The sequence below is a fragment of the Nerophis lumbriciformis genome, linkage group LG03 (assembly GCF_033978685.3).
Source record: "Nerophis lumbriciformis linkage group LG03, RoL_Nlum_v2.1, whole genome shotgun sequence".
NCBI classification, from domain to species: domain Eukaryota; kingdom Metazoa; phylum Chordata; class Actinopteri; order Syngnathiformes; family Syngnathidae; genus Nerophis; species Nerophis lumbriciformis.
Window position 1 is genome coordinate 48,985,001 of NC_084550.2, and position 14,437 is coordinate 48,999,437.

Here is a 14,437-nt window from a genome sequence, read left to right on the forward strand (position 1 = left end):
GGTGGTAGTAGTATTATGCTCTGGGCCTGTTTTGCTGCCAATGGAACTGGTGCTTTACAGAGAGTAAATGGGACAATTAAAAAGGAGGATTAACTCCAAATTCTTCAGGACAACCTAAAATCATCAGCCCGGAGGTTTTTGTCTTGGGCGCAGTTGGGTGTTCCAACAGGACAATGACCCCAAACACACGTCAAAAGTGGTAAAGGAATGACTAAATCAGGCTAGAATTAAGGTTTTAGAATGGCCTTCCCAAAGTCCTGACTTAAACGGGTGGATAATGCTGAAGAAACAAGTCCATGTCAGAAAACCAACAAATTTAGCTGAACTGCACCAATTTTGTCAAGAGGAGTGGTCAAAAATTCAAGCAGAAGCTTGTGGATGGCTACCAAAAGCGCCTTATTGCAGTGAAACTTGCCAAGGGACATGTAAGCAAATATTAACATTGCTGTATGTATACTTTTGACCCAGCAGATTTGCTCACATTTTCAGTAGACCCATAATAAATTCATAAAAGAACCAAACTTCATGAATGTTTTTTATGACCAACAAGTATGTGCTCCAATCACTCTATCACAAAAAAAATAAGAGTTGTAGAAATTATTGGAAACTCAAGACAGCCATGACATTATGTTCTTTACAAGTGTATGTACTAGAGATGCGCGGTTTGCGGACACAACCGCGGAGTGCGCGGATTATCCGCGGATCGGGCGGTTGAAATAAAAAAAAATTAGATTTTATCTGCGGGTCAGGTCGGGCGGTTGAAATAAAAAAAAAAAAGATTTTAAATAGATTCAGGCGGGTGGCAGTTAAACCAATTCGGAAATATATATACATAGTTAAATGTTGTTACCCACATACGAAAAACGAGCAGGCACCTGCTGCATATGCCACAACAGAAGAAGAAAAAAAAAAGAGATGGACACTTTTACGGAGCGGAGAAGGGACGCCTCGCCGGGGTCCGGGACCGAGGCCCCTTCCCCCGAGAGGGCCCGACCGGGAGCCGTAGCTGAGGTGATCCGCGAGAAGGGCCCGACGCACTTCCAGGGTCACCACCGCGCCCACCGCACCGACACCCCGCCTCGTCCGCCTTCGCCGCGGCCGGCGTCACGTGCAGCAGGTAAGCAGCTTACCTGCCCGCCACCCCGTGGCCGGGGGCTCGTAACAGGGGTCACTCCGCGCGCTCCGCCCGCGCAGCTTACCTGCCCGCCACCCCTGTTGCCGGGGGCGCGTAACAGGGGTCACTCCGCGCGCAGTGCGCTCACGAAAGGGGTGGGGCTCACCCTGGTTGATATAGACAGCAGGACGGTGGCCATGGAAGTCGGAACCCGCTAAGGAGTGTGTAACAACCCACCTGCCGAATCAACTAGCCCTGAAAATGGATGGCGCTGGAGCGTCGGGCCCATACCCGGCCGTCGCCGGCAGCGAGAGCCGCGAGGGCTAGGCCGCGACGAGTAGGATGGCCGCCGCAGTGCGCGCTGAAGCCTCGGGCGAGCCCGGGTGGAGCCGCCGCGGGTGCGAGGGACATCGCACCTCCACGCGCTTGGAGGTGCGCTCAGCGCGGCTCCCATATGATTGCGCACTGGTGTGCGTCTGGGCCGTGACAGCGTGGCACGCATTGAATGTCTGTGCTGCATTGGATCAGTCTCCTTTCTTTAACAGGCAAAAGCTTTATAACCTCACTAATGCCTTGCATCGTCTATATTAGATATATAACAACGGGTGGGTGGCGGATGGCGGGCGGGTGCGGTTTTGATTAAATGTTAGATTGGGTGGATGGCGGATGGTTGACGACTTTCTGATGCGGTTGCGGATGAAATAATTGCCTATCCGCGCATCTCTAGTATGCAGAGGTGTGGACTCGAGTCACATGACTTGGACTCGAGTCAGACTCGAGTCATGAATTTGATGACTTTAGACTCGACTTGACAAAATGTAAAAAGACTTGCAACTCGACTTAGACTTTAACATCAATGACTTGTGACTTCACTTGGACTTGAGCCTTTTGAATTGACATGACTTGCTACTTTCCCCAAAACCCAAAGATGAAAAAGTTATTCGGGAGGGCTCCGTATTTTTCATTGTGTACTATCAGCGTTGCGTGTGTCAGCTGGTGTGCTCTCAGTACAACAGCCAATCAAATTAGATCTACTTTGTTTTCATCACACAGCATTCATCCAATCAAATTGCAGGACAACCAACGAAGAAGACATGTCCAAACCACACGCCAGTGAACAAAAAATGATACCTAAAATAATTTTGTTTGGGTATAAAAATTACGAGGTGGTCAACACAAAACGGTTTGCAGTATGCAACACATGCGGTTCGAAAATGACTGATGGAGAGGCAACAACTTCCAACTTCGTCCGGCATTTGAAGTTGCACAAAGAACGGTAAGTTTTGAATGTAAGATAACGTTTATTGGCTAAGTAACGTGACTTTTATTTGCTGTGTAGTTAAATCAGTGAGGCTGTAAACTCACTGCTAACGTTATAACGTTATTGCAAACACGGGAATCTGTTGCAGTTCACTACCTTATTCATACTTTTTGTTCAGTGATTTTTTTTAAGCAGGGTTACGTTAGTCAATATATCACACGTAACGTTAGACGGCGGTCAGCAGCGCCGCGTATTTTAGCCACCTAAAAAAAGACAAAAATAGTAAAATAAAGGTCAGTTAAAATGTATACTATATTATGAATATGTGTACCGTTTTAGCTAGCTTTCTGACATACTGTTGGTTGTTTACCTCAGTGGTCCCCAACCACCGGGCCGCGGCCCGGTACTGGTCTGTGGATCGATTGGTATCGGGCCGCACAAGAAATTTTTTTTTTTAATTTTTTTTATTAAATCAACATAAAAAACACAAGATACACTTACAAGTAGTGCACCAACCCAAAAAACCTCTCTCCCCCTTTTGTTCTGGGCATTGAACATGAAGACTCTTCCTTCACTGTTCCAAGTGGCCATGAGAGTCTTGGCAGTGCCTGCCTCCAGTGCTCCAGTGGAGCGAGTTTTCAGCCGTGGTGGCATCATACTACGCCCCCATCGTGCACAAATGACTGACAGACTCTTGGCTAATTTGGTCTTTTGCAAATGCAATGCAGCATAGGGCCCTGACATATAAAAAGTACAACTTTTTTGTTATGTTCACGTATATGTCATGTTTTTTCAATGTTAACACTTTTGTACAAATAAGTACATTTGCACTTTATTTTTCAATGTGTTTGTTCTGTAAAGGAATGAGTTAATGTTTAAAATGACTGGTTAATAGTGCTATTATAAAGTGCAATGTCAGCACAATTTTCTTTCCTGCAATTTAAAATGCACTTGTTTTAATAAATAAATACAGCGTTTGAAAAGCATACACAATCTGTGTTAATATATTAGTCTGTGGTTAAAAGGACTTGAAAGGACTCGAAACTCAAAATGCAGGACTTAGGACTTGACTTGAGACTTTCCAGTCTTGACTTTGGACTTGACTCGGGGCTTGCCTGTCTTGACTCGGGACTTGACTCGGACTTGAGGGCAAAGACTTGAGACTTACTTGTGACTTGCAAAACAATGACTTGGTCCCACCTCTGCTAGTATGTACACTTTTGACCACAACTGTATCTTCAATTCTAAATCTGATAATACACATATTGAACTACCATATTTTTCGGACTATAAGTCGCAGTTTTTTTCATAGTTTGGCCGGGCTCCAGTGTAATTTATATATGTTTTTTTCCCTTCTTTATTATGCATTTTCGGCAGGTGCGACTTATACTCCGGTGCGACTTATACTCTGAAAAATACGGTACTCAGAGTCTGTATTGATCCATCTCCCACAACTTTTCTATTTCTAACACCAGATTATCAAGAGATGAGTAACGGCTGGTCCATTCTAGTCAATTTCCCAATTTACACCAGCTGGGCTTTGTACAGGCTAGGGTTGTACGGTATACCGGTATTAGTATAGTACCGCAATACTAATTGATCATATTCTGTACTATACCGCCTCTAAAAAGTACCGGTCCCCCATCCCCCCGGCCCCCCGTCGTCGTCATGTCGTGTCATTGCTGGTTTACAAGCTGAGGAGCATGTTCGGCAGCGCACAATCGTGGAGTACTTACAAGCAGACACAGTGTTTGGACAGAAAAGGGAGAACAGATGCATTTTGGCTTAAAAACTAACGATAACGGAGAAGTTATATAACTGGAACACCCTCAGAAAGAGGTGCTTTAAAACATGGCTTACTTACTACTAAACGACAAGTTGTCTAGTATGTTCACTATTTTACTTAAGGACAAACATATGTTTAATGTACTGTAAGATTTTTTTTGTTAGAATTAAGCCAGTGCTTAAGTTTTGCAAAAAGCTGCCGTTTTCCATGCACAAACACATACTAAATGATCCAGTTTATTTTCAAAACAGCAGGCTGTCTTCTTCTAATGGATTTATTACAATCTTTGCAAGCTACATAACATTTGCTGTGGTCTGGAACACATACAACTATTAGAATTGCAGCGAATATTACATACAGATAACGTGTCATGAGACATGCAAATATAAATTAAATACACAGAGGACATAAGTAAAGCAAATTAAATGAGCTCAAATATACCTACAAAGGAGGCATAATGATGCAATATGTACATGAATAAATAAAATAAATGTATGAATGAAATAAGTTTATTTCGGTCATATAATCAACCATCAGCCATTTTGTGTGACCAGATTAACAGTACAGATTATACATATTTAACAATCATACACATTTACACACAAAAATAAAATAAAAGAAAAAGAATGACCGAAAAAGGAATAGGCTAAAGCCAAAGCTTATATTTGCCTATCATATACATTCACTATAAATTACATTGCCTGGAACATCAACGTTAAAAAAAAAATCAATGGGATAAAAGTAATTGTTACTATATTTTATAATTTTCAATTATTTCACCTTTCAAGGTTTTCTTAAACCTTAACAAAGAACTACATGTCTTCAGCTCATCACTGAGCTTGTTCCACCATTTAACTCCTAAAACTGAAATACATTTGTATTTTATATTCGTTCTTACTTTACCTATTTCAAAAATCTATATCCCCGTAAATTATAGTTTTCTCCTCTTAATTGAAATAACCTAAGAATACAAGCTGGAAGGCTGTTGTTCTTTACTCGAAACATCATGAAAGAGGTCCAGGGAGCCACTAGGGCGGCGCTAAAGAGCTGCATGCATATTCATTAAATACTATATAGCAATTTGAGACTAGTGATAAACAAAGTGTTTTAAAAAACAACATTAAAGGCCTACTGAAATGCGATTTTCTTATTTAAACGGGGATAGCAGGTCCATTCTATGTGTCATACTTGATAATTTCGCAATATTGCCATATTTTTGCTGAAAGGATTTAGTAGAGAACATTGACGATAAAGTTTGCAACTTTTGGTCGCTGATAAAAAAAAGCCTTGCCTGTACCGGAAGTAGCAGACAATATGCGCGTGACGTCACAGGTTGTGGAGCTCCTCACATCCGCACATTGTTTACAATCATGGCCACCAGCAGCGAGAGCGATTTGGACCGAGAAAGCGACAATTTCCCTATTAATTTGAGTGAGGATGAAAGATTTGTGGATGAGGAAAGTGAGAGTGAAGGACTAGAGGGCAGTGGGAGCGATTCAGATAGGGAAGATGCTGTGAGAGGCGGGTGGGACCTGATATTCAGCTGGGAATGACTAAAACAGTAAATAAACACAAGACATATATATACTCTATTAGCCACAACACAACCAGGCTTATATTTAATATGCCACAAATTAATCCCGCATAACAAACTTCTCCCCCCTCCCGTCCATATAACGCGGGGGTGCGTTATCCAGCACAACACCTGCCGCAATACACCGCTTCCGACCTACAGCTTTCTTCTTTGCTGTCTCCATTGTTCATTGAACAAATTGCAAAAGATTCACCAACACAGATGTCCAGAATACTGTGGAATTTTGCGATGAAAACAGACGACTTAATAGCTGGCCACCATGCTGTCCCAAAATGTCCTCTACAATCCGTGACGTCACGCGCTGACGTCATCATACCGAGACGTTTTCAGCAGGATATTTTGCGCAAAATTTAAAATTGCACTTTAGTAAGCTAACCCGGCCGTATTGGCATGTGTTGCAATGTTAAGATTTCATCATTGATATATAAACTATCAGACTGCGTGGTCGGTAGTAGTGGGTTTCAGTAGGCCTTTAAAGGAAACATATTTAGGTTACAAGACCGTGCTGGGATTTCTAAGTAATTAAGTAGAGTATGCGAACGGACAGGCAGACGCGTGATGAGATAAACAAACGTACTGCAGTTCAGATATCATACCTTTCTAGTCTCCAGATTAATGGTCACATTGATCCGAATCATCCAAAAGCGCCATCGTCTCCACTTCCCCGGAGATCACTTATAGGACAAATCCTTCTTTTCTCTGCCTTTTTTTTTTTTTTAAATCATGAAGGATGAACTGCTTTCACCGTCGCACCGCAGCGTCTCCTTGGAGACCAGCGCCGCAGCAGGCTGCTTATTCGGACCGGAACGCCGCATCCCCGGCATGGAACAGTAGCCATTTGTCATGCTCAGCCTGAGTCGATTACCCGGCCTGTGTCGAGCGTTGCATTGAAAGCCCGGAATCGCGTCTTAATTCGTCGACGGTTCATGCCCATCGGTCGACTGTGATGCAAGCTTTATTGCCTGGCGTATGTTAGCAACAATCTAAAGCAAAGATGTCTTTCCCTCAGCAAGACTCCAAATTAAATTATCCGTCCCCAAACTTAAGTTTCGATTTTTTCCTCCTTATGTAACTTCATCGTGTGGGAGGCGTTTTTTTTCTTTCCTTTCAGGCTTACTCTCTCTCCCTGTCTGTGGCTAAGTGTGTGTGCATATGCGTGTGTGTGTGTGTGTGTGTGTGCTATCCACATTGAGTCTGTGATCTTGCATGCAAACAAAAAAACTCGGTAACACTTTAGTATGGGGAACATATTCTAAGTAACACATACTTAATTTAGAGTTATTTGGACACTAGGGGAACATATAAGGGTTAGGTTGGGGTTACTAATAAGCAATAATTCTGAGGTTATTGAGAGAAGACTCTTCGTTAATGGCTTACTGGTTGTATACTAAGGCCATGCAGAATAAGGCATTAATAAGTACCGTAATTTTCGGACTATAAGTTGCAGTTTTTTTTCATAGTTTGGCCGGGGGTGCGACTTATACTCAGGAGCGACTTATGTGTGAAATTATTAACACATTAGCGTAAAATATCAAATAATATTATTTAGGTCATTCACGTAAGAGACTAGACGTATAAGATTTCATGGGATTTAGCGATTAGGAGTGACAGATTGTTTGGTAAACGTATAGCATGTTTTATATGTTATAGTTATTTGAATGACTCTTACCATAATATGTTACGTTAACATACCAGGCACATTCTCAGTTGGTTATTTATGCGTCATATAACATACACTTATTCAGCCTGTTGTTCACTATTCTTTATTTATTAGGGACCGCAAGGTCCCTTTGGGACAGAGGACCCTATTGTAATTGTAAGGTTTTATTATTATTCCGCCACCTCTTTGAGCTGTAATTTGACCCCCGTAACATGCTTCAAAACTCACCATATTTGACACACACATCAGGACTGGCGAAAATTGCCATCTAATAAAAAAAATTGCGCTGGAGCGCCCCCTAGGAAAAAACACAGACAAAACTGCTTGTAACTTCCGGTAGGAATGTCATAGAGACATGAAACAAAAACCTCTATGTAGGTCTTCAAAACAAAAGTTTTGTAAAAACAGTCACTTTTGCCTCTTTGAGTTGTAATTTTACCCCCTTAACATGCTTCAAAACTCACCAAACTGGACACACACATCAGGACTGGCAAAATTGCGATCTAATAAAAAAAAACAACCCCAAAACTCAAAATTGCGCTCTAGTGCCCCCCAGGAAGAAAACACAGAGACAACTGCTCTGAGGAAGAAAACTCAGACAAAACTGCCTGTAACTTCCAGTAGGAATGTCTTAGAGACATGAAACAAAAACCTCTATGTAGGCTTTACTTAGACCTACATTTCATTCACTGACAACCCCCAGCAAAAATCAACAGAAGTTTGCAATCCCCCCATCAAAACAAAAGTTTTGTAAAAATCGATCACCTTTTTTCAAACATTATCTCCTCTGAGCGCGTTTGTCGTGTCGGCTTCAAACTAGCACAGGAGAGAGATTGAACCCTTCTGATTAAAAGTTGACCAAAGAGTTTTAATTACTGCTCCGGTTTGGATTTTATGTGCCGTCAAAGTCGGTCCCGTCCATCGCTGCTTGCAGCTTTAATTTTAAATTGCCTTTCAAATGTCTATTCTAGGTGTTTGGTTTTATCAAATAAATTTCCCCCAAAAATGTGACTTATACTCCAGTGCGACTTATATGTTTTTTTCCTTCTTTATTATGCATTTTCGGCAGGTGCGACTTATACTCCGGTGCGACTTATACTCCGAAAAATACGGTACTTAATAATGACTAGTTAAGAGCCAATATGTGACTAATTTGCATGTTAATAAGCAACTAATTAATGATGAATATGTTCCCCATACTAAAGTGTTACCAAAAACTCTACGCTCCTTGTCTTCCGTACGTCAATGTTAAATGCCATATCTTGCAACCTGACACTCTAATAGAAATTGTGCATGCCATGTGCAACTCTCACATTTTAGCCAACATTTCTGCTGTAGATTTCGATGTTCTTTTTGAAAATAGCAGTAGAGATTTACTATCCACTGAAAATGAGTCCAAACCCAGCCATTATTGTCCCAATAGTTGGCATGGTATGTGTCCTTGGCGTGAATATTTTGTGGTATCATTGTTATCTACAACTGCCTTAATCCTCTTGGACATGGAAATGAGCAGAGATGCATAGGTTGTTACTGTCAGGACTTGATCAAAAATAGGACTCAGATGCAGAGGTGGAGAACAATCCGGCAGGCTTTTATTTTGAAATGTTCACTTTTCACCTCTTGAGTCAGGGCAATAAAACGACGGCTATAAACTTTAACAACTGGGCGAAAAGGTTTCACAAAAAAGTGAACAAACCGAAAATCACTCCGAAAGGAGGAAACAAAAATATCAATCTCCAACCACACTAGCGAGGAATATAGCTATGAAATTCAAACAACAAAAGTGAAGTGAATTATGTTTATATAGCGCTTTTTCTCTAGTGACTCAAAGTCACTAGAAACTCACTAGTCACTAGTCACTAGTGAAACCCAATATCAAAGTTACATGTAAACCAGTGTGGGTGGCACTGGGAGCAGGTGGGTTGTAATACACTTTTCCACCACTTGTGGCAGTAATAACAATATCAAACAAACAGAAGATGTCTGGAGTCATAAAGACGTTTCTTAAGCGCAAAAATTAAGACTAAAGTGTGAAGTTGTATTTTAATTTGTATTGTTTCATTTATAAATAGTCTATTTATTTTAGCACAAAATAATTACATGTACATGTATTTTACATCAGATATTCTTGGTTAGTGCTTGTTTTTTAATCACCCTGACCTAAGCCTGAGGTTTATGTGTTAAATAAATTATTATCTTTGTGATCAACACATGGTTTCATATTATTTGGCAAGATTTTAATCAGTCAGTAGGTAAGATATCATTTGTTTAAAATGATTAAAATCAAGAGTAAGATTACTAATTCAGTGTAAATATTTGGGTCGGTCCCAGGCCCTCTGTAGTGGAAAAGTTTGGCCCCGAGGTCATAAAGGTTAAGAACACCCACTGCATCATGCTCTAACTTTTTGTTGGGTTTGTTGGCCGAAGGTGCGCTCTGGGAACAAGATGCAATAAAATGTAATGTTTGCTAGACGTGTTTTCATATAAGAAATTTTTTTGTTTTTGTTTTGTGTCTGCTGGCTCCAAATCAGCCTTTGAAAGGGGTCCTGTTATGCAAAACCAACCTTTCCCACCTGTCGGTACTTGTTTTTCTGTATTTGGGATCCCCATAAGTCCCGGGAAATAAGAAATCAAACCATGGAGCCATGGCGGAGATATTTATAAAACAATCTTGCTTTCCTTCATACTTCTTCCAATATAGCTGTTTGGAATTTGAGACTTTAGTGACATATTTGGTTCTCAGACTTTTTTCACTAAGTACCACCTTAATGACCAACATTAAAATACAGTATTGTAGTAAGCCTCAGGGTTCATTGAAAACAAGGCAGAGGTTTTATTAGGCAAGTATACTGTAACATTACACAGTTCGAACAGTAACACTGTGTTTGAATGTGGGAAAGTAAAACTGTAACATTACCATATTTAATTAGGGGATTCTTTGCCATACCAGAGAGTCTGCGTACCACTCGAGGTACTTGTCGTACAGTACCACAGTTTGAGAATCACCCTGGTAGAGGTTCACCCGAAGATCTTTGCACGGCTCTGCCATTTTTATTCAGTTGTAGTCCAAAGTTGTCGTCAAACGATTCCTTATTTTTCATCAATCAATCAATCAAAGTGTATTTATATCGCCCTTAATCACAAGTGTCTCAAAGGGCTGCACAAGCCACAATGGCATCCTCGGCTCAGATCCCACATCAGGGCATGGAAAAACTCAACCCAATGGGATACAATGAGAAACCTTGGAGGGGACCGCAGATTTGGGGACCCCCTCCTCCTGGGCGACCGGTGCAATGGACGTCGAGTGAATCTAGTTAATAGTGTGAGAGTTCAGTCCATAGTGGATCTAACATAATAGTGTGAGAGTCCAGTCCATAGTGGATCTAACATAATAGTGTGAGAGTCCAGTCCATAGTGGGGCCAGCAGGGGATCATCTTGAGTGGAGACAAGTCAGCAGCGCAGAGACGTCATCAACTGATGCACAGATGAGTGGTCCACCCCGGGTCCTGACTTTGAAAAGCTAGCGCAACATATGTGGTCACCTGATAACCTCTCCACGCAGGAGAGGGGGGGGGCAGAGCAGTAAAAGAGACGGCAGATCAACTGGTCTAAAAGGGTGCTCTATTTAAAGGCTAGAGTATACAAATGAGTTTTAAGATGGGACTTAAATGCTTCTACTGAGGTAGCATCTCTAACTGTTATCGGGAGGGCATTCCAGAGTACTGGAGCCCGAATAGAAAGCGCTCTATCGCCCGCAGACTATTTTTGGGCTCTGGGAATTATTTTTCTCTATCCTCTTGTTGTGGGGCAGACTGGCTCGTACATGCACATGCATGCTAAAATCCTCCGCTCTTGCCATTTCTAATAAAAGGCAGCGTGTAGTTTTAACTTAGTCAGTAAACTATATAGACTTCTATCAACCCGAGGACTGAGACCAAGCAGTTAACTCACTTCCACCCTGCTCAGTTTTATTCACTCCATGTCAGCACTATGGGGGGTTTCCACTATCTGACACATATACAGTACAGGCCAAAAGTTTGGACACCTTCTCATTCAATGGGTTTTCTTTATTTTCATGACTATTTACCTTGTAGATTGTCATTAAAGGCATCACAACTATGAATGAACACATGTGGAGTTATGTACTTAACAAAAAAAGGTGAAATAACTTAAAACATGTTTTATATTCTAGTTTCGTCAAAATAGCCACCCTTTGCTCTGATTACTACTTTGCACACTCTTGGCATTCTCTCGATGAGCTTCAAGAGGTAGTCACCTGAAATGGTTTTCACTTCACAGGTGTGCCTTATCACGAATTTCTTGCTTTATCAATGGCTTTGGGACCATCAGTTGTGTTGTGAATGAGAAGGTGTGTCCAAACGTTTGGCTTGTACTGTATACCTGAGCACAAATCAGAATCAGAATCTGAAATACGTTATTCATCCCCAAGGGGAAATTAAGATTTTCAGCACAATCCCATTCAAGAGCAGACAAACATTACATGGAGACAGAAAAGGGTCTGCCAACTTCCGGCGCCCCTTACAAAAAAGGTGAGATACAGGTAAACGCTGGGGAGGGGGGAGGGTGAGAAAAAAAAAATCAGTCTAAGCCTGGGCCCCTGGAGAGGAGGTCCAGATTGAGGCCAAGGGGAAGAAAAAAACCCTCATAGCCATAGCACACATAAACGTGTGTGTATGAGGGAAACATCAAAGAACACAAAGGACATTAAAAGAGCAGAGCTGAAGCACTTCTACACACAGCCACAAAAGTAAAACCACAACAACACTGTACACTGGACTCTCACTATTATGTTAGGTCCACTATGGACTGGACTTATGGAGTGGAATTTCTGCCTATTTTCACCTTTCACCTGTATGCATTAGGGAGAACATTGCCAAGCATGTAAGAGTTGAGCATATGGTCCCCCTGACATTGTACAAGATGTTTTGATTGTTTGTAATGGCTAAGGGATCCAAGGATATTGCAGAGTAAGCGAATTCAAAACAGCTGGCCCTTGACCCACGTGGAAAAACATAAATAACCAAGTTGGACCAAGTCAGGGGTTCTTCTTTCTTTTTTTCCCTGCTATAAGAGACCACCGTAGTTTCTCCAGAGAAAATGTCTGTATCATGGCAATTCAATCCAACCTTGTACCATTTGATTATGAGTAAATAAAACTCTTGTGATAAATTCACTTTTGTTCCTGTATAAGATTTGGACTTTCTACTACACTTTCACAATATTATGTCAGACCCACTCGACGTCCATTGCATCCGGACTCTCTGCGGTCCTCTCCAAGGTTTCTCATAGTCATTCACATCGACGTCCCACTGGGTTGTTAGTTTTTCCTTGCCCCTATGTGGGCTCTGAACCGAGGATGTCGTTGTGGCTTGTGCAGCCCTTTGAGACACTTGTGATTTAGGGCTATATAAACAAACATTGATTAATTGATTGATTGAACAACAAAAAATCATATACACTGTGGTGGCCTCTGCTGTGTTCCACGCCATCGTCTTCTGGGGTGGGGGGAGCATGGCCAGAGACAGGAGCAGACGCAACAAAGCAACCAAGAGAGCCGACTCCACCCTCGACCGCCCACCAACTCTCGGCCAGTGTCCCGTCCGCATGGATGAGCGAGGATAAGTCCAAGGAGACCGATGAATATGAATCTTTTTTCCCCCCCTTATCCCTGCGGCGCCCCTGATTAATACCGCCCTGGGCAATTTGCCAATATGTGGAAAAACTGCCACTGCCCCCCCAGGTGCTTAATTGGGTTCAGGCGTGGAGGAGGCAAATTTGTCCTCTCCATCACCTTCCTCAAGCTCAGCAGAGCACATTTAGCTTGGTATCACGTTGCAAAACCGACCGGTTTCTGCCACGCGTTGGACTTCAGCCGTGGTTCCTACCAGACCGCGGTTGCTACTCACTCACTGTACAGTGCGTTGCTATATTTAGACAACAATGGCCGAGTGTTGACTCATTTCCAGTAAGTAGTAAATCTACACCGCTGTGCATGTATTCTCCGTCCCTTGAGACTACGTTTGCTACAATGTGAGGTTTTTCTGTATGAATGCCATTCATCTATCACTTTCTATGTCGCAAAGATGTACTAAAAGTCATTTTCCTGTCTCCCTGTTTTTTGTGTGCTTTTTCATCGGAGTGCTGCCTTACTCTTTTTGGAGGGTTTTTTTGTCCGTGTGACTTGTCTGCCTTTGTTATTGTTGTCGTTACCGTCTTGTATGTCTCCATCGTAGGTAAAATGCAAGATGGCAATATGGAGAGCAACCAGATTAAAGGTAACCACGCCATATCTCTCCTTTCTTTCTCCTCCTCTTCCTTCTCCTCCCCCCCTCCTCTATGGTGTAATCTGTGGGTCAAATGCAGGTTGAAAGACATTCAATTCTCCAGCAGGATTCTTAATGCAGAAGGGAATTAAGTCTCCCAGACAATTAAAGAGTTGCTTGGTATTACGCCTCATATTTGACCCTGTCGTCTTATCAGCTTCTTCAGCATCCTCCTCTTCCCTACTGCTGTGTTGTCCTCTTCTTCTCGTTCTTTTTGTTCTTGTTCGCCTTCCGTGACGTGTTCATGTCTGACATCATCCCAAAGTCCAACACCGAAGCCGGAGTCACCACTACCAACTACAAACACAAATATTGACATATTATAGAACATAGAGTCGTGGTCAAAAGTTTACATACACATGTAAAGAAAATAATGTAATGGCTGTCTTGAGTTTCCAATAATTTCTATAACTCTTATTTTTTTGTGATAGAGTGATTGGAGCACATACTTGTTGGTCACAAAAAACATTCATGAAGTTTGGTTCTTTTATGAATTCATTATGGGTCTACTGAAAATGTGACCAAATTTGCTGGGTCAAAAGTATACATACAGCAATATGCATGATACATTTTGGTGATGTAGAAAAGTTACAATCAAATCAAATTAGCTTCATGGCATGGCCTCTTAACTTCATGTGAGTGATTATGATTGATGACCCCTTTTGACTTCATTTAAA

At 41.8% G+C, this 14,437-nt stretch overlaps 1 protein-coding gene across 10 annotated transcripts in view; it reads left to right on the top strand.

Annotated features, from left to right (window-relative positions):
- Positions 1 to 14,437, top strand: part of atp2b2 (ATPase plasma membrane Ca2+ transporting 2) — a 291,015-nt gene that overhangs the window by 166,365 nt on the left and 110,213 nt on the right. For 6 of the 10 annotated variants that reach the window (XM_061938488.2, XM_061938418.2, XM_061938442.2 and 3 more), the window contains one exon: positions 13,671 to 13,712. The exons of the other annotated variants lie outside the window; for them this stretch is intronic. In XM_061938488.2, the coding sequence (XP_061794472.2) occupies positions 13,671 to 13,712 (42 nt within the window). The remainder of the gene's footprint in view (positions 1 to 13,670; positions 13,713 to 14,437) is intronic. 10 annotated transcript variants of the gene reach the window in all.